The sequence below is a fragment of the Dromaius novaehollandiae genome, chromosome 2 (assembly GCF_036370855.1).
Source record: "Dromaius novaehollandiae isolate bDroNov1 chromosome 2, bDroNov1.hap1, whole genome shotgun sequence".
In the NCBI taxonomy this organism is placed as follows: Eukaryota; Metazoa; Chordata; class Aves; order Casuariiformes; family Dromaiidae; genus Dromaius; species Dromaius novaehollandiae.
Genome location: NC_088099.1, coordinates 134,661,851 through 134,683,660, shown reverse-complemented (window position 1 = coordinate 134,683,660; position 21,810 = coordinate 134,661,851). Strand labels below are relative to the sequence as shown.

General features: G+C 38.3%; 1 protein-coding gene across 1 annotated transcript; it reads right to left on the bottom strand.

Annotated features, from left to right (window-relative positions):
* Nucleotides 1–791: 791 nt before the first annotated feature.
* On the bottom strand, nucleotides 792–21,810 carry BPNT2 (3'(2'), 5'-bisphosphate nucleotidase 2). The gene is made up of 5 exons (XM_026102373.2): nucleotides 21,192–21,810; nucleotides 11,073–11,232; nucleotides 10,038–10,133; nucleotides 8,001–8,162; nucleotides 792–6,785 (listed from the first exon to the last, which is right to left on the bottom strand). The coding sequence occupies exons 1-5, from the start codon at nucleotides 21,576–21,578 to the stop codon at nucleotides 6,514–6,516; spliced, it is 1,077 nt and encodes a 358-aa protein (XP_025958158.1). The 5' UTR covers nucleotides 21,579–21,810; the 3' UTR covers nucleotides 792–6,513.

Here is a 21,810-nt window from a genome sequence, read left to right as displayed (position 1 = left end):
AAGGCCCTTTCTAAGTTACTGCCAGATATTTCACTGCAATTATTTGATCAGATCTCTAACAACCAACAATGGCTTTCAAAACATTCACGCACAGTTCCTGTGCCATACTGTGGCTATGTCCATACAAGTCAATTATTCAGTCCGTAAGTGATCCTGGACTCCTGTGCTCAGCTGTCTATACCATTAAATGATCCTCAGCATGAAGATCTTATCTGAAGCTTGCTCTCCCCATGCCTTTAAAGTACATAGAGCATCCCCTGTCTAGCCCAGCCTGTTTTTAATAGGCTTTAATATTTACAGTGCCCAATATATATATATGTCATCTTGATTTGGGATATAAAAGCCCTTTCGACTTATTCCTCAGTTTCATTTAGTAAAGTTTGACAGGATACCATAAAGTGGTGGAAACAATAGACTCAAACAGAATTTAAAAAAACATAGTTAGGAGTGAGCCTTGAAGCTGAAAGGAAAAATTTCTTCAGATCAAAATAACAGTATTATGTGAGGGATTTCTAAGAACTCATTTTCCACCACAAGAATCCACCAACCTTCAGAAAACCCATATAAAAGCAAAAGCAGTGGAGATCTGAAATTATACATACCATGAACTTGGCTGGAAGGGCCACTAATGATAAACCCTTAGGCTTAGCAATGCACACGGGATGGGGACAGCACAGCTGAAGCAGTATGGCATGCATTAGCAGAAAAAGAAACAAAAACAAAAAGGTGCACAAAAAACTAAAAATACCTAACTGAAAGATAAGATATAAAAAAACAGCCTCACAGTCCAACATTTTCCAGAGAGTTTATTTATAGAATTATTTCAATTTGGCACACAACTGGAAAATGCTAATACAATTTGCTGGGATAACAGGAAAAATGCCAGAGTGTTACTGGTCCTTTGTGGGGAAAAGAAACATGAATTACAAATAAGGAACAGTCAGGGCTGAAAACAAGTTTATTTGCAAGAGTTGGGGGGGGGGGGGGGTTAGAAAGCTGAGATGCTCAGATGATAAATGTTTCCAAGTCCTCTAGTAACGTAGACTGAAATAAGCCATAAGAGTTAAGTGTAACATAACACAGACTGTTTGCACTATTGGCAGAAGTTGAGCTCTTTAGAACTTAATTTATTGTTTGTTCTTTACTGTGCTTGCTTCTGCTCACATTGAAAGCAGTGGGAATTCTGCTACTGACTTCAATAAAATCAGGCCTTTTACATTGAGCCAACGGAGCCTCTTTCATAAGCAAAGCTCTGTACTCAGAAGGACAGAAATGAGAAATGCTTGCAACAGAACATTGAAAGGCTGTTCTCTTCTCCTTTTTAAGATCGTTTAACTTGTACTCCCTAGTCCATCTGCATCTTTTCTGGATGTTCAGCATTATTACACCAACAATCACATAAAACTCTAAATTGCATTTATTTTGTTGGAATCTATCACATTTTTGGTAGGATCAACACTTTAGACCTTGGTCTAAAACATTAATAGTTTTTAGGATGAAGTGGACTGGGTAATTTGCTGCCTTCATCCTCTCTTTCTTGGATTGTTTCCACCTCCGAGCTCTCATTTCTCTTGTTCACATGGAATAAGAAAGGAGCAAGGATCAGAAAGCAGTAGGAAAATGAGGAACAGTAAAGAGAAAAGTGGCTGCCAATTGCTGGCTCCAGAGATAAGACACTCCAGAGGAAAACACTTCCGAACCTCTCAGAAAAGCTGAAAAAGCTAGTATGACAACTGAAAATCATGAAGTTTAGGGCTTCAACAGTCTCTCAATATGAACTGTGAGTGGTACTAGCTGCTTGTGTGATGGGAACACATTCTTAGCAGGTGCTAGCACTTCATTATAACAGCTGCCATACAGAAGATGTAGTTCAAAAGTCAAGCAATCTTTATGAGTCCTCAGAGTTAGTGCAATCTTGTCTCAGCAAGTTAAATCAAAATGAACTGGATATAGAGCAGTTTTATCATTCAGGATGGTAGGTCAGAAGACAGATTATGAATGAGACTTTGGCAATGTCAAATTTATAATTATGTAAGGTCCTAAATCTCTATAACAAAGCACCGAGGAAGGCTCAACCTGAAAGGAAAACATTCAGGCTTTCCTTGGCTGGAGAAATTCTTCTCTCCCATCCTGCTAGAGCTTAAAATCACAGAGGCATTCGTCTATGGTTCGTTAAATTTTAACTGTATGGTTATCTAAACCTTTAAGGAAAAGAGAAAAGAAACTAACAAAAGAATTTAAAGCAAGAAATGGAAATGTTCTCTGTTACAATTTTTCTAGCACAGCCGTCTGCTTCTTCCCTCTCCACTTTTCTAGTTTACTTTAGAAAATAGACCCACGAAAAGGTAGGGCATAATTGGGGGGGGGGGGGGGAACGGTATCCTATAAAAGGTTTTGCCATCAGAAAAATTGCAACTGGAACCACATGCACATGACAATGAAATAGCAAGCCTGGTCTGGCATAACACACAATAGGCCCAGCTCAATACGTAGTGACTTCTTGTTGCATTACTCTGGGGGATGCAGACTTTTTTATACTGTTAAATCAGGAGTATTACAGTGCTGTTGTATAACTCCAACAGATATAACAGGATCCCAAACATGTTAGGAGACCTGATGTTCTCAATTAATGAGAAAAATCTATAAATAAGCAGAGATGAACCCCAGTAATGACTCCCCTCCATATTTCTGATCTCCAGCCACTGACTATTAAAAGGAAAACAAACAAACCAAAAAAGCCTTCTCAAATCAGAAGGAAATCAGAAAAATATGTCCTCAAGAGAGCTACTCTAATGACCGTAATGACTAAATGAATAAAGGAAGAGCAAATATATGAAATAACATCACTGGATGACTTCTCAGCTTCACTTATATGGTGAAATTCATCAACCAAGCTCTCTCTGCTAACTATTTTCAGTATTTTTGTGTGCTCTATAGATCAAAACAAACTGTGCTTATTTAATTCTTCTGTAAAAGGTTGGCAAATATGTTGAACTAGAAATCAGTTAAGTACAATTTTCAACCCTTTTATTTCCATGTCAATTTAATTAAAAAACCTTAATTTAAGGAATGCAAGTTAGGACTCTTGATACAGTCCTAGGTATCATCTATGCTACCATTCACTCTTTTTAGCCGAATGATTAAAAAAAATAATAATACACACAGCTTTAGAATAATTTCACTTGCAATTATTTTGTTCATAATATCCATTCAAACAAAAAACAGCCAATGAAAAAACAATGCCAAAACAATACATTCTCTTACTTTCCTTGTTTGCAGCCAGAATGATACAGTGAAAGATTTTAATTTTTTTTTTTTTTTTTAGAAAAGACGTACTTTTGTAGGACTCACCTATACTGTGCTATTGTTTTAAGTAGCATCCCTAAAAATGATTTGATGGCTTTATGTGGAAGAGGGTAGAATGCAAAGAACAATGTTATAGCCCTGCAGTGACATGTTGTGGTACGATTTTCTGCCACTCTGGGCACAAACTTAAGTCACATCCACACAGGTGAAACAAAACATATAGTCAAGCCAGGACAGCAAAGTGTTTTAAAACAGTGCAAACATGGTCAAAGAAATAACATATACTGGGTATTAATATTATACATACAAATATCCAAGAGTGAGGACACACATGCACTAAGCAAGCACTTTTTGATACTCCCTGGCCTGTGCAAAAGTCGCATTTATTGTAAAATGACAATATCAGAAGTTGATATTCACCAGGAGCCTGACAATACTCATGTGAAAGAAGCTGCTCTTCAGGCTTCACTGGGGGACTCCAAGCATCACCTTAGATCTTAGCTTTGGGAAAGCTGTATGTGCTCAGACTATGCCAGAAGCAGTTATGTGGGCACCTCACTTTCATCTCCTCCTTTTCTTGTAGCAGAAGTGAGCATGGTCCAATAAGGGTCCAAAACTGAAAGGTATTGAGCACTATGATCCAGTGCAATAAAGAACTTCAGTATATAATCAGGTTTAAACAAGCTTAAGTCTTCCTGATGAAAGACTAGATATTTTAGTCAGCAAATGGGATGAAGGAAAGGAGGGCTGAAGTTTACCTTTGTACCTTCTTTATCCTCCCAGGGAGAAATTAATTAGGCAAATACTGCTCTTACCTGCTGTGTACCTTCAACTAAAATGCAAGTAAGCCCAAGATATGTAATCTTCACCTATTCTCCATTTTTCATGTGGAAACTAAGTCTGACCACAGCTTATGCAAGGAATCATACCCAAAATAAAAGCAGTCATACTTCCATGAGGAAAACTAACACACACTTTCAACCTGAATGCAAAACAACCATCTCCCACAAGCTTTGTCTTATTGTCTATCTGAACACTGTGCATTCACCCTTAGTGACACACTCAGGTTTTTATAATAGGCTACTATGGCTATTTCTCATATCTAAATTTAAACCCATGTTGTTTAACTAATAAACAGAAGAGCTGCCTTTTTATTAGGCTTTAAGTCACTTAAAGCAGCCTGAAGGAAAAAAAGCTGCAGTCTTCCTGTAAAATATTACTAAAGCCTTGATAAATATCTAGATTTTTGTTCTTCATTGAGATTTGGAAGCTCAACAAGTTTTCGAAATAAATAAGCCCCTTATTAAGAAGGGCATATTCACTTATTTGTTGTAGCATACAGCAGTTTATTAAATTTTAAAATTGGAAGTTAAGTTGCTTTGTGTGTATATTATCCACACATGTAAAAGCTATTCTCGAACAGCAGCAATAGTGACAATTTTGGGGAAAAAAAGTATCAGGAAAAAAACCTACCCGTACCAAAAGGCTAGTAGGACTAAGTTTCAGTCTACTTTGCCTGTAACTTTACAAAATAAAAGTAACTGAAAGTTTATATCTGTAGTTATGTAACATCTGAGGAGGTCCTTCAGAAATGTGAACACTAGCTAGAAGTTAACAGTATTAAAAGTGGTATTACATGCACCATTATTGATGTAGGGAGAAAAACACTCTTAATCAGAACAGCAATAGAGGAAAAAATTAAGATGCAAGTAATTAAGATATTTACCAGGGGAATATGAATTTGGTTTAAACAGCCTATGCTTATACTGAATAAACTTCAAACAGAAAATGTTTGTATTAAATAAGAATTTTAGCTTTCTTGAAGATATATGGGAAGCTTACCCATTGATATTCACAGAACAGGTACTTTTTAACTTCCTGAAGTCCTTTAAGAGTGGTTGAAAGGACAATGTTAGAGACAGTTACATTTTCAGCAGATAAAAGTTCACATATTTTACAGATGCAACAATTTGTTCTTTGATATCAAAGGGGTTCTGTCCTGTGTATACTGGACTCAGTTCCACAAAACTTTATTGAACAATGCTGTCATCTTCCTGTACTTCAAATGCCACATACTCTTCAAAATCGCTTAAACTAAATTTAGAGTTATGGGAAAATGGTCTTATGCATTGTGCTAATTTCCACAAATGAAGTAACCACAGACTGTTCAGGATGACTCAAGAACTTTCTGCAGAAACAAATACCTCCTAAGCTAGGGGACGAAGGTTATTATGGGGTTCTAGAAAAACTGCTGGTTTCTATCTCATGGTGTAAATGAAAACAACCAACTCACTATTCCCATCAAACTCATTCCATATGACTTTGCTCAAGGAAAAAAATAGATGTGGAAGGAAGAGGCTGCTTCTACAGGTATAAACACCAAATGATGAACAAGTCCAACGTTAGAGAAAAATCTGGCATGCACCTTCAACACTGTACACAGAAATCAAAGACAAGAATTAATTGTTAAAAACTATACAAGGAAACATTGCCTTCTTTTAAAAAGGTATATGGAAATAATTACACTGATTAATAAAACACCAATATTCACAACTTGTCTGAACTAAACTGGTTTACATCTTCAGGAAAAATGTCAAAATAGTACAGAACATTTCTTTTTTCTCTTAAAAAGCAGAAAGAGTGCCACTCTGTCAAAGATAAACTGTTGCTGCATACAGATTTGTGTCAGCCTTCTTGTGCTTTCTGTTCAGGGGATATAGAACACAAGGTCATATTTCCTGCTAAATTGTTTACAGTTATCAAATGGTTACATAAATCAATCTTTTTTTCTACCTAATTCATTATGGAGCTGCTAAAACTACAGTAACAAGATGTAAAAGGTTCAAAGAAATTCCTGTGAGAACTACTTTGGTTATTTTATGAACCAATTTGGGTTTTCCTTTTAGTTCACCTATATTCCCAAATACATACTGTATATGCACCTTGAGTATAAGAACTGCATGAAAACAGTCTAAAAAATAAGACATGGAAACTGAGGTGTGAGGCAGTCAGTCACCTTTCTACTTCCAAATTTTTTTTTTTTTAATACCACCACTCAAGCAACCCAATGTACTCTATAGTCCCCAAACCCTCACCAAATTGCTTGCTTTGCTGTGCATCTTTCCCTGCAGGTTTTCACACCTGCTTCTTCAGACAGAGCATCTGGAGACTACAAAAGCATTACTTGTACTTCTCCACCAGCCAAGTTTATTTGCGTGATGTTTTTTCCAGATTTGGAAGTTTTTCAATCAGTGCTTTATGGTTCATGTTGATACTGGCTATAAGTCCTCCCTCATTGCCATCTGAGCCAGTGTAACTAATTTCTTCACCAGCCAGGGTAGTCATATGGCCACCCAATGCTCTCAACACAGCATTTCCAGCACATATGTCCCATTTCTTAATATATGTGACATGGATATACACATCAGCTTCTTCTTGATTCTCTTCAGCCACATCAAGGAGGGCCAACACTTTATAACCTAGAAAAAATGAGCAGAAGTAACAAAAATTAAGAAAACATCAAGATTCCCAATTCATCACAAAGGATAAGTCTAATAAATGTTAACAGAATGCACACGGAAGATTTAGGAAAATTATGTTCTCAACTATATCATGCTACTCCAGTACAACAGTGGAGGCACCAAAAACCTCTGTTGTCTGCTGTCTGACCTACAGAGAAAGCTTAAAAATCAAAATTTTTCTCCCGAACCGCTACTGAAACCTAGGGTATTTTGGACATATTGTTTTTAGATAGCTTCTACCAGTGTGTTACATAAATATATCTAGAGACACCTTAAAAGAACAAGACTATAAACTGAAATACTATTTTGCTCTTAGGCTCATTCCTCTCTGTCATCCATTATGCAGTTCACAAGTCACTGTTCATAGTCAACATTCCTTATTTTATAGAAATTTTTCAATTGTTCAACCAGCATCTTTGTTTTATTAAAATTTTCCTGCCTTTCTTTTTCTTCTTACACAAAGTCAAACCTAGGAGAATAACTACTATAATCAGTTATACTTTCATCTCCTCTGCTATCATAACAAAATTTGTTTAGACTCATTGTCACAGCCAGAGCTGCTCACCGATACATGATCTTACTGACTAAACTTTCTAAAAGGAAATTCTCTGTTTTTTCATATTAAAGACATGGAAAGATATACTTCCATAAAATTCAGAGTTTGCATGGATTTTACAAGGCTTTAAAATAGTTACTGCTTCACAGTGGTGCCTCGCATATTTGCACTCTGGCAATAATACATGCAAGGATACTATGTAAGGTTAAAAAACGTAAAAAAACAACCAAACAAAAAAACATACTACTAGTTAACTAACAGCCAACAGATTCCTTATGTGATTCAATATTCGGCCACATATTCCTTTTCCCTCTGCAAACACTAATGTGAATGCACATTAGTGCATTCAGTGAAAGGACCAAAATAACATTGCTGGTCCAAGATTAGATTCACATACCTGTGTAAACAGCCTGAAGTCTGAACTAGGTTTCCATTTAGGGTTTTATGTAAAGGGAAAACAGTGTTCCTACTGCCAAGTGCTTGCTTTTGGGGGTGTGAACAACAAAAGGTAAGAAAAGAAAGGGGCACGCCACAGTTGCATCCTTTTGTCTAGTATCTGTTACCCAGTTAAATCATTTGGAAGCAATAAGAGGGATAGGATGCTTAAGGAACCAAACCTGCTCCACCAGCGGGGATTATCACAGTTTTATTTCCAAATGTCTGCCGTGCAACCTGCTCTACTTTTCCTGCATGAGAGCGGGATACAATAATCCTTGGGGTTTTCTCATTGTAGGACGAACGAGCTTTTACATTTGACCCGCCATCCACCATCGCCCAGGCTACAAAAGAAACACAAGTTCTGGTAAGCTTTATAAAGGGCAATCTCTGTTGTTAAGTGTAAAGCTAAAAAGGTACTTATCCAAGAAAATGAGTGATGCCTTTGAATTAATTTCTCTTCCTGCTGTTAGATATAATAGTGAAAGCTGGGGCTGACAGAGAAGAAAGAGTTGCATGCCCATGGATGCACATGGGTGGAAGAGAAGAATAAACGGTTGCCCACACAAACACACACTTTTGTGCATATGGCATTATTCCATGCCTGGCTATTCCTGTGTAAGACTTTAAAAAAAACACAGTGAGAGGAAAAAAACCAAGAAGCGGTATTTAGAACATACAGTTGCAAAGCCACCAAAGTTAAGAGGGTGGCTTTGAGTCAGAAACATATCCAGTATTTCCTCAAACAACTTTGTTTTAAAAACAAAATAACCCCACTACTCCTCAAAGCAGGTAGCAAAAATGTTATCTTAAGTCATTTTGTTCAGAAGGACAGTAATACCAAGGAAGGATATGAAAACATTTTACAGAGTGTGTTTTGGAGGACTGGATTTAGAATGCACAACCTCCCTCTTGTTTTATTATGAGGTTCAAAGCCAAACTTGGTAGGTGGCATCCCCTAACCACTAATTTGACAGTTACTTAGCAGACTAACCAGCAATTTCATCTCACTAGAGGGCCAGATTGTATAGCAACAGACTAAGCTATGTGTAATAACAATACTGACTGCCCCTATTGCTTTGTATTTGTGAGGTACTACTAGGAACAATCCTACTGACAACATATTGGTATTTCCAGCTTGGGAAATGAGTATTCTTCACATGGAATGACAGATTCATTGCATCGCATCTGATACCATGTCTAAAGATGTCAGACTTCATTATTATTAAAGGAGATAAACTCTTGTAATTACAGTCTTGAAAAAAAGTTCTTCAGATATAAGATGATACTTAGAATGTATGTTTCAAAAAGGTCAAGATACTTAAAGAATATCAAAATACAGCATATACTAAAATGACTGGAATTTAAGCCATCATTTAAAGAAAACAAAGTATTTAGCACAAAATATTGAGCGTTCAGTAGGGAAAAAGAAAAACTTACAGCGAACAAACAAAAAAATACATTAATTTAAACGTTCTTAGTTCCTGTATCAGAGCTACTGCATAATTTCACAACTCTAGAGGTCAGTATTGCCTAAGGGGAAAAATGAGAACAGCAAGTCTTGTTTCAACTATATCATATATAAGATGTGAATACTAAAGCACTTTGAATCATTCAGAAGTGGTTGTATATACACACTGCCAAACTTGCAGCCATCCTCACAGGCACATGGTTAGTATCAAAGAATTAATTGGGTCAGGCTCATGCACTTTAAAGTACATCAGACAATCAACAAGGCTGCAAGGAACAGTCTTGCCAGAAACATATACACAATTGTCATTAGTATCTTTATCTCTGTTATTCACACTGAATAAACACCAGCTCCTGGGCGCAATTTCACAGACCCAAGTATTTCTGCTGAATGAGCAAAGTACTATTCTGTTCAAGAGTAACAACACACAAAAGACCTGTATGTGGGAGTCTCATTTTCTTTGGTTTGTTATAAGCACCCCTATTGAAGAGATCTTAATTGCCAAATGTGTTGTCAGGGTTGTTTTTTTTTTATGCATCATTTTTATGTTAAACATGGACAGACAACATTTTCCTTTGTGGTTTTATAGCACAGAACACATTTGCAGCTCTAATTCTGAGCTCTACAACAGTGCTAGTTTGCACTAGGTTTATTTTTTCATTTATACCTACAGGTGTTCCGTCAAACATCAGATTTTAATTAGCACTATCATTGAAGATATCAGAAATAAGTAAAGTTATAAAAGTACCTGTATATGCCGAGAAAGGCTTGTGTATCACTCCTATTACGGGTTTACCATTTACGGCCACACAAACCATTGTTGTGACATACTGTCGAAGATCGTCTGTGGGCAAAATGAGAAAATAAAGACGTTCACAATCAGATGTGAACAACAAAAAGGAAACAGACCTGAGAGAGACCTGTTGTTCTTTGGAAATTAGCTGACATTCCAAATTCCACCTTTTACAATTATATAACTGTGTTGTATCTTCAAGTCACCCTACAGTTATCAAAAGACTTAAAACTTTCTACTTTTCCAGTAATTCTTCCTGTTCCGTGGATATACCCTATACTCTTACCAGATCGAATGCTAATAGTCATATCTTATGCAGTATGTACTTTCATAAACAGATATGTGCACCCAAATTCTCCATTCTATGTCCCTTGTCCTGTCCTCTATTGGCTCAAAGCTGAAAATTCAGACGTTAAAGAATATTCACATGAAAAGGTGACTGAATTAATAAAATACTAGAAAAAAAAATATTAGGTGGTGTTTGTTTTAAAGTACTTACGAGTTAGAATTTTATTTGTATTGTCTTAAGCTGCTTATGTGACATCTTAGATTTTTGTAAAAGAAGACTGAATTATGTATTAAAAAAAAAAACAAAAAAACCTTTGTATCTCAAGTATGATATTCATTTATCCTTTCCTTTAGAGGAACAAAGAATATTCTGAGATATTTAGTGTTGCCACAATAACAACCGAAATACAATGAAATGTGCAATCCCCAGCTAAATCCATAAATGACAGTTACCATTTATTTTAGCAATTACTTAGTTACAAGGAATATCAGAGTAATTTCAGAGTTGGCACATACAAAAGTAAATGCTAGGGTCTGACAACTATAGAGGTTTCATTTTACAATTTGTTCAGATAAATCACACCAGCTTTGATATAGCATACTTTAACAAGAGTTGTCATTCTAAATACTTACTATTTTGTCTCCAGCACAAAAGACAGACATCAGAATTACACACATAATTTGTCAGCTAGAATCAGCTACCTGTGTATTCTTGTGTAGCATCTAACGGATCAATCCAGACAGTAACGCTTTCTGCTGGAACCTCTGTAGGTTGTATTTTTTTCTTTATATCTTCAGGAATACTACGATCCCAAGAGACTGTCTCCTGATCAGCTGCATCAACATGTTCTTCAGAATTTATCTATGATAAGACCACAAAAGTAGATGCATTAACTCATCAAATGCAATAACTGTGGTACTGGGAAAATTAAAGGTTTGTTCCTATCTTTTTCTTCTCCCTTCACCTCAAGCTAAAACAGTATGGACTGGTCATTTTCAGCAATTGATAAGCTATCACATGGCAAGCAATAAAAAACCAGAATTCTAAATTTTGCTGTGAACCACACCACAGTTGGACATCATTTGTTTGGCTACAGTTCTTCTTACTGAATGTTCTCACAGAATGAACTGCATTTTTAAATCAAATGTTAAAAGCAGTTACTTCAAGGATCACAAGTAGAACATTTTATCCTGGATAATCATAAGGTATATAGATATAGTAGTGGTCTAATATTCCAACCAATGTAGAATCCTCTATATAGATCACTAGATGCAGATTCAAATCTACAGATACTTTACCAATAAACAGTTTGCAAACTGTGGAATAACATACAGGAGTAGGAATCCTAGATACCATTCCTGCTTCTGGAATTGATTTATGACCTGTGATTCAAGCAGCTCAACTGGATGTTACCTTTATACAAATGTTGAATATTTTTTATTTTATAAACAAGTTAATAGTATTCCATACCTACCTTTAGGGGAGATTAGGCTGAGAACCTAAGACGACCTGTAAGGAACATTTATAAACAGCAGTCAAAGGTCATATTTAAGCTTATTGTCACTTGTTGCCTATCTTGATGAATTTTATTCTGGACTAGAGAGCATTTCAGTCTGTAGAACAGAGTTTGGTAGATCAGTGGAATACATGGTCCCATTCTACTGATATGAGAAACATTCTGCAAAACCCAATACAATTTAATTTTGGCTGAAGTGGAAAGTTATTTTTAGACCACGAGAGATGCAGTTATCACAGAATATTGTACATAAAGATCTCTCATGTCACAAAACATCATATAACCTCACAGGAAGAACTACTGGGTAATAAGGGTCAACATCCTGAAAACATACTAGAACCCCAGCTCACCACCAAGTGGCTTATGGGAGAGCTGTAATGCAATCAGACGTAAGTAACACCAACAAGAGTTTAGATAGAACCATCCCATTTATTTTTAGCACGTCGGTTATATTAGGAGACCAGCATTTCTACACTCCTCCTACTGCCAAGAAAAGGAAGGTATTGCTACCGCACCTTTCAAGCTTTAGCCTGAGTGAACCCTTCAGAAATGCCTCACTCCACCAATTATTCAGCTACAGTCCGGGGAAAGTAGCAGGCATGTGTGGGATGCAGCATGTCTACAGCCTAGAAGCACCTATTTCCCTCCACCCACTGCAGATGGAGTCTGGACTATTAGCTCAGACCCAGATATCTGACTATCAGAGCAGACAAATCCCATCTGACTAAAATAACTTTTGTTGTTACTATAGATGTTGTAGGCAAGAGACACTGAAACCATCAGACTGTGTTTGAATGTATCACACTTTGATTCAGCAAGGTATTTAGATACTTCACACCCTGACAAGAAGAGAAATAACACACTTCAACTGTAACACATAGTTAGCAAAGGGTTAAGGGTCATCTGCTCCAAGAGAATTCAGAAAAAAACAAGCAGAACCACAGCAATTCCAGCCACACATCCTGGCTGTCGTTTGATATAAAACCAATATTTGAAGTGTTGCATGCCAACCACAGAGTCCTTGAAGTTGCTTTGACATTTACAAATTAAACATCTGTCACTGTACAATAAACCTGCTGATTGTGTTTTCCCCTAGGGAAAACAGTCCTGCAAAGTGAACAAGACGAGTTCCACAGACTTGGCAGTCTCGACACAACCTCCAGGCATTTTTAAGTTCCAGTACAGCACATAACACGCCAGCATAAGTAATCTTTTTCCTCAACAGAATAAAGCCTGCTTCCAAAACATTACAAGGTTGGAACCAACCCTCAAATGGAAAAATCTCCTATTAAACCTATCGTTACATTACACAGTCTGAAAGGTACTGTTTTCAGAGAAACATCTACCAGTTCAAATTGTGTAATTTCAGACACAAAGCTACAGCTTAATAATAGCAGTAATTGTATTACTATCTGTACTATCAGTATTACTATCTGCAGTATTACAGACAATAGTAATATAGTTGCAGAGATCCCATAACATTGATTCCATTCACTTCTTCCTTTGAGGGTCATCTGAAAAATCAACCGGATCACTAGCTCTTTCATTCATATTACCATTTACTCCATAGCCTTGGCTGCATATCCTAAAAATTATAGGCCAAGTAGAAATTCATAGCCATTTCAATATCTGCAGTGACCATGTTTCTTTTATTTATGGATAGGAACCTATATTATGGGTTCTGCAAGACATGGTAGCCTGAGAAGAGTATCAGCAGTCCTTAACACTGGAAACTTCCCTTTTTTAAGCAAGAGAACCACGTAGGAAGGCGTGCCTGTGTGTTAATATGGTGGCATATTTTACTGCTTAATGTTCAGCTCCTGCTTATTTGCTGGAAGTCTCTACAAGCCGTGATCTTAAATTTCAGTCTTTTCTGAAGTGATGTGGTATGTAGCTGACTGTATCCCCAGGTCTTCACTCAGAAATTAGGAGTAGTTATGGTAACTAAAGAACCACAATATCAAATGTTTCAGTCAACAAAGCTTGTTCCAGCAAGACACACTCAGTCAACTAAACTGCTGCTTCAGTGTAAGTAATTACAAAGTTGCAAATTTGCATACTTGCTACCACATAGGTAACATTGCCTCCTCCTACAGCTTTTAGTGTAAGTCAGATATAGACAGCAACCCATTGTGCAAGAATTTGAGACAACAAGCAGGACAGAAATAAATAACTATTTAGAGTTAGCCCCTTAACAGCTGTATGTTACAAAAGCCAGTGTCATAAACTTACCGTATACTGCCCACCCATACTGAGTTTAACTACCTTTCAGCAATCTTCCCCAATTATATATATTATAAATATATATAATATATATATATTTGGAGGAAAAGCCCTCCTCACAAAAAAGAACTGCATCGAATGTAGAGATTTATTTAAAACTATGTAAAATGGTGAAAAGACTAGCATTGAAAGGTCAACAAAAAATTCATTTTTATAAGTGAGGCAATCTGCATTTTTCCAGTTTAGAACTTCTCTAAAATAACATGGAGGAATCTCACAATGAATGAGGGAAATTGTTCCTGAGAGGCAGGAGCAGAGGTTCAATGGAAACACCTGAGCCAGAACAAGCTGTGCATTCTACAGCCCAGATGCACGCCCAGGCCTCGGAAAGCTAAGTCTTTATACAGAAAACATTCTCTTTCTGCATGTTGGCGAGAGGAATCTGGGACTGCTCGAGAACAAGGGAGACAACTCAGAAGTGTACTAAAAATCTGTGTGGACAAATTTAGTGATCTGAACAAACAAGCAACAGTCTGGTTGACAGAATTAAGGCAACCTCACACTGGCTCATTGCCTGCGTGGGGCTCATTCCCTACCAGCACTTTACAAAATCTTTGTGGCAACATACCACCCCACAAACCTACTTAAACACCAACTAGCTGTCTGTGGCAGTGAACAATTTTTTTTTCCTGGTTTGAAAGAGTACAGCACAGCTATAGTTTTCTCTTTGAATCCACCCATTAAAGAGAAATTAAACTGAAACTATAAGCTAAAGAAATTAGAGTTTTCTGTTCAAATACTTGAGAGAAGTGTTTAACATTTAGTATAGTAATCTTACTCTAATCTAGCTCAGTCAAAACTTAGGTTTGTTGAATAGGCAGACATCTTTAAAGCCAGCTGCTTTCTTTTGAAAGGGCTCTATAGCAAGCTTTTCCTTCTTAGTTTACCACTAAATACTACAAAGAAAAGATAGCTTTTATAGGTGATCTTCTTCATGCTTTTGAAAAACTCTTAACTTGTTAGAGTCCAGTTTACAGAGAGTTTAAGTACGGCAGATTTTGTTATGAAAGGAGAGATTCCAAATATATATTAAAAAAAATGCTTGTATCATTTTGGCATTCATTTGAAATTAAAATATCACAAACCTCTCTAATAATGCCTCACCATAGATAACACATAGGCACACATTTTTAAGGGGACAGATGTCCAGCTGGTTAGAAGTTCTATAGTTTCTTCTACTCTCAACTCCATCTTTATTTATTTGAATTACAGCAGGAAGTGACTTCATGCATGAGTAAGATGACAGTGGGGGCAAGCAGGAACATGGGCTAAACTAAGTGTCAAAAAGCTCAATCAGTGCTTATCAAAATTTCATTACATGGGTTTGGTCATTAAGCCAGCTGGAAGTAGAGTGAAACTAACAGGTTTCCACATATAGTAAAGACCTATCAGATGACTAATCTGCTTCTATTGACTTATGATGAATACAAGTTGGTAAAACCGATAAAAACAACAAAAATCCAACAAAGGGAACTGTATGAATCATAGAATTCATACAACTTTCAATAGTAATCTGTTAAAAGAACTAAAATTTAAAAACATTAAGAAAGCCACTCACTGGTTAGTTCACTAGTTATTTCGATAGATGGCAAAATTCTCAATTACAGTTCTGTACAAATGTAACCATGAAAATTTAGCAAAAAGAAAAGGATGACTGGCACATCACAAGGGGTTCTCAACACTATTTTTCATTTTATGAAAACAGCTAAATCAGACCAGATTAGATGTATATGAATATAATAAAACAAAAACTTTCACACTGTTTGTGCTTCACTACGTTAATAAGAAACTTAAATCTCCAGATGCTGAGCTGGCAGATTAAACAGGCCCAGTACACACACAAGCCAACTGAACTACCTGTAATTACATCTAAAAAGATAATTACAGAATTCATTACCATAAAGTTAAGAGCTTTAATTTCATTTTAGGTACAGAAGGCCAGCATAAATCATCTATCAGCAATCAAAACCCACATTAAAAGCTGTATCTAAGGACAACACCTATTAATGAGATTTCAGATTAACATACACACTTCTTGTTTTACTTAGAAACCTGTTGGCAGCTGCTAAAAATTATAAGGGTCAAATAGATGTTAATTTTGTTAAAAACCTTAAGAATTGAGGATGCCATTTTTTGCACAAATACAAATTATGGAATTTATTCTGCAGAGCACTGTGAAACTCTTGTGAAGTTTTTAAGTAGCATTTTGATTTTTAAACCTACTCTTTAACATATCTGTCCTCCCAAAAGAATCATTATCAGATGCAGAACTTGTCATTTCAGATTAAATTCCATTTTTTTTCTTTTTTTTAAGCATAATAAGCAGCACTGTGGTCAGAAGTCTGCAAACATCAGATTTAAACCTAGAAAATACTTCAGGTAGCTTGAAAAAGGAGTGCTTCTAGACACTAATACTCAAAAAGTGGAATTAATTTAAAAGAAAATCTTGTTAAAACTACAACTGACAAGTTCTTAAATTTTCATTTCAAACATTAATGACAGATTTCAACACTACTATGCACAAACTTGAAATGAGGTATTTATATAGTCTGCCTTAACCAGGAAAGAGATACAAGAACCTTCAGGTCAGTGGCAAGAGGAATAAAGATGATGTCTGAAGAGAAAGATTGGGGCAGAGGAAGACTCATGCTCTATTACAGTCACAATAAAACAGGAAGGAACAAAAGATATTTCTCTGTTCTATATTTATGCTAGAAAAAAAGACAAATAGCTAGCGCAACTATAGCACAGACATCACTGTTCTGGTCAAAAATTAGCTAAAACTGCAAAACAGAGCATGACAGTGGAAGTACAGTGCAGAATTCATTCAAGCGAGTAAGATTAAGTCTGCATCTTGTGAAAACAAGCCACACTATATTGCAGAAGCAAAATAGTCGAATTAGAATTGTGCAGGCCATTGTAAAGCTGTCATTTTCATAGTCTGAAGACACAGGGGCTTTGGTGAACGTATTGGTTTAAGGAGTACACCCCAGCTCTGTCAAACACTCCAACCTTGGTTTAAGTACTCTGTTCCTTCAGATGAACTGATACAGCTTGTTTGTAATGCCACACTGTGAACTGAATAAGGATTACTCTTCTATACGTGTGTGTGTGTGTGTATATATATATATATGTGTATTTTTTTTTTTTTAAAACCTTGGAGGCATTCAGACATCAGGTTCACAACACTGACTCCTGGACAAGTGGTATTAGCAGAACGGAAGACCCTGAGTTGTGGCACTGGGACAGAAGCTCTTTCACCAGATAATGCCACTGAACTCATTATATTATCAGATCATCTCTTCAAAGAGGGAAGTTCTTCTGGGCAAAGTGCATCAGCTCTTCTGAGCAATCTCTAATTTTGGATTCAAAGACAGCTTCCCCAGCCCCAACTCCATTCACCGCCCTTCCTAGCAGCAGGGCTGGCTTGAGCCTCACCTTATTCCCAGCCCAACCCATCCTATCTCACCACCACTGTGCTAGCAAGGGCACTAAGCAGGGCTATGTTGAGATTCAAACAGAAAAGCAGCAAAGTAACCCAAAAAAGATTAAAAAAAAAAAAAAAGAGGAAAGATAGCAAAGGGGAAGATTTTAGCTGGATCGGATGTTAGCTGGTTTGCAGCATGCCACACAGAGGGCAATGCTCTGTAGCATAGGAGCAGGAAACACCTCAAGCCATTACATGCAGCTGGGGACTTTATCAAGCAAAACCATTTCATGAAATGTATTTTAAAATCAGCTGCACAAACCTATTTTATAGAAAATATATACAAATATTTATTGCTGCATTTTGACTGTGATCAGACAACACTGGGTAAGACTTGAGACAGAGATGACTTACTTGCCCCTTCTTCCCTTGATAAAACAGAAGGGAATCACTATTCTTTGTTCTTATCTAACCTTGCTCTTACAGGTCTTGTTATTAGTTTATGAAAATACACTCATTTATATTAAATAGAGCAGCTTGTGTAAGCAGCGGAGTTTCCCTCCTCCCTCAAAGAGGTTATACTTTTTCTTAAAAGAAAGGCAAAACATTTTCTATGACTTTCCTCTTCTCACTCTCAGATTTTGAATGCTATTATTTTATAAATTGGAACTGTCAGGAATCTTTCCGGATTTATTTCAACTTCCGTAAGTGGGAAGTCTAACTCTTCCATCTTTTGTTAATAACAAAATAACAATAATCTTTTGTTAATAAAGATCTTAACAGAAGATCGGCTTCAGACAGACCATTTTTGCGCTTTCTTTTACCGTGTCAAGCAGCACAACACAGGAAAGACAGTAAATCCAAGACTGCTCACTGACTTAAGCTTATTTTGGTCAAATAACTTCTCCTTCCAGTTACTTTTAAATACTGGAAAACTATAACTATCCTTACAGAATAATCAATGGATTATTTTCTCTGCATTAAAGACAGATTTTATTACTTTTTGGGGGAGGGGAGCGGTCATTGCTGGCTAGTGCATTTGGCACCAGCTTGAACATTGAGATACCCCTGTTATGCCCATGACTGCCATGATGTGAATAAATGAGCATTTGGCATGAGTTTGCTCTTGAAATTCTTTGCATGCTTTGTTTGAATTTTTATTTAACAATCCTTTGGTTAGTAGCGTCATCTCCAGCTAGAAGAGAAGAGGATTTTTATTTGACTTCAGCAATGGTTTTTATTCTGAAATGTCCCTCTGTACTTAGAGATAATGCTGTGGGTGGAAAGCATGATGCCTCTTACAACATAAGATGCAGTCCTATATGGCTTCACATGAAAGGTGTCTCAGGAAATCCACTTCAATCCTCAGATTCATACCAACTGAAACCTGCAGGTCAATTCTATGACGTAGTAGCAGTTTTAGGTGTATAGTGCTGAAGGCACACAGGAAGGATTTACAGGTTGAGATGCTCTTGTCTCCAGACCTGAGAATTGTACATGTATGCAGTAAAAGCATAAAATGCATCTTGTTATTTTGATTTGACAAATGTTTATGAATACATTTTCATCATAGTATAGATTTTTAAGAAACAGCATACCTTATTAGCATATACAATTTGCTGGGTATTTTTAAAATTACTCATTAAGTAACAAGTTTTTAATCCATATCATGTACTCAGAACACTAAATATACCAGAGCTGACCTGTCAAATATCAATAACTCTAGATTAGCCGAAAGACTTGTTAGCCAGAAACCTCCTGTTTATCCTCGATGCTCAAGCTCAGTTGATCTGAATGAAGGTGGAGGGAGAGGGGAGACATATCTGGATTTTCTCAAAAGTTCATACTGTGTTTTAGAACATAGCTGTGCTTTTGGAAATACTGTCTTTTTTATTTTTTAAGAACAGAGGCACAAGTCAACTATTCGGAAAATAAAAAATGAATACCAAAGTTTCTGAAAAGACGTTCCAAGTTCTGAGAGAAAGACATGCAATCAGATTCTCATCGCTGTGCATCTTAGGCACCTGACCAGAGTTCACACGTAACCAGAAACACAGAACAGGCAATATTGTTCAGTGAGCTCATGGATGAAAGTGTGAGAGGTTCAAGCAATGACAGAGGCATGTCCTAATGCCAAGCTCCATGAGGACACTGAATAGCAAAAGCCAACAGAGGACAATAAATTTCTTCTCACAGTGTATGACTTGTGAAGGTGGCTTGCCCTTGACAGAAACAATTTTAAAAACACAGCCTTCATAATTTTTCTATAGAGGAATGTTAGACATTTCAGGTTTATTTCAAATGTTGAACAATTTGTTTTTTCCCTTAGATTTCCTATTCAATATGCTTTATACAACACTTAAGAAAAAAAAAGGCCTGAAGAACATCCAAAATAGCCACTGGAAACTAACTGGACTAGTGTGCTGATTAGAGTTGTAACTAAACTTTACTGAAAAAAACAATAACCCTCCCCCCACCAGTCTCAAATAACTTCAGAGTAAGCTAAGGAAATGAACATCAAGATACTGAAGAGAAGTTCTCATTTACTACAGAGAAAGCATAAGTAAAGCAGACGAAAGCCAAGACAAAGCCTTGGTATGGTCCTGGTTTGGGTGCAACTTTAAACATTAGACACAGTTTTTGGAAGTGAATGTGAGCTTGGCGTGCCCTACATCTCTAAAAGAAACTTAAATTCATTTTGCCCCATGTAAACAGTGATCCACAGAGTGAGACAGCTGTAACTTTGGGTAAGCAGATTAGCCAGCAAGAGCTAGGAAAGAGCTCTGGTACCCTAACGCCATCTTCCCCAACCTCAAACTCTCAACCAGCTCTCCCCACTTCTGGCTCTCTCAGTAATACACAGCAAAAAAGATAAGCAAAGAAAATAAGTTAATAGCATATGCTAATCTTAGCATCTTAAACATACACAGAATTGGTACTATCAAACTACGTTTAGCTTTAGCCAGAGAAATCATATTTCACAAAGTTTCAGTTCTTGGGTTTTTTTTTTTTCCCCTCATACCCATGTCAAACACTTTGCATGGCTTAGCTTATACACAATCCCGCTTCTTCTTTCCTTGCAATTATTTCATCACCTAAAACCCATGGCAACACATAAGAAGTTGCATTTAGCACAATAGCACCGGCACAAAGTCACCAACCGGTGGTGGAGGGGGGAATATTTCCTGTCCCCAATTACTCAAATATGACACGTGTCTCTACAACTAGCTCAGTAGGAATCTTAAGCCCTTATGGCGCTTGAGAGCCAGCAACAGAGCCTGATGATTTGTTTCACGGTGTCGACGCTTACGAACTTGTAACAATTCAAATTAGCAATATAGCCCGGGAGTGGTAAGCCAGCGGGCGGGGGGAGGCGATGCTAAGGTTTCAAAAGCCTCACCAACAGCCCCTCTGCATCCCTCTCTCGCAGCCGCGTTACTGCCGCACTCCCGACGGCGCAGAAGGAGCGGCAGCTGCCCGCGTCTCCCAGCGCCCGGGCCGGGCGCAGGGCGGAGGAGAAAGCGGCCGCGGGGGCAGCGCCGCCGCCCTCGCCCCTCAGCCGCGGAGGGCAGGGGCGGCGGGGCAGGCACCCACCTGCACGCCGGGGAAGGCGCCCTTCAGCAGGTAGAACATCTTGCGGTTGGAGAGCAGGTCGCCGCTCGTCAGCTTCTCCTCGGCCCCCTCCCGCGTCTTCCCCTTGGCCTTCTCGTTGAGCACGTTGCCCTCGCGGACCCGCTTCACCTCCTCGCCGCCCCTGACGGCGGCCAGCACGGACACGGCCAGCAGGTCCCGCAGGTCCACGGCGCCCGCGGGCGCGGAGCCGCGCGGGGCCTCGGGCCCGCCCGCCGCCGGCTCGCTCAGCATGAAGAAGGCGAAGCGGCCGGCCAGGAAGCCGGAGTAGAGGTGGTAAAGGACGCCCAGCCCCAGGAGGCAGAACACGGCCATGCCGAGGGGGGAGAGGCGGATCCCCATGGGGGCCATGGCCGCCACGGGGGCGCAGCGAGGCGGGCGGCGGGCGGGCTCCGGCGGCGGGCGCTCACCACGGCCCCATGGCACCGCCGGCACGCGAGGCCGCGGCGGCGGCTCCCCTCCTTCCCCCGCGGCGCGGCAGCCACGGCAGCAGCGTCTCCTGCCGCCGGGCCAGCCCCGGCTCCACGCTCCCCTGCGAGCCGGGGTGAAAGGCAGCGGCCCGTCTGTATCCGGGTTAGGCGGA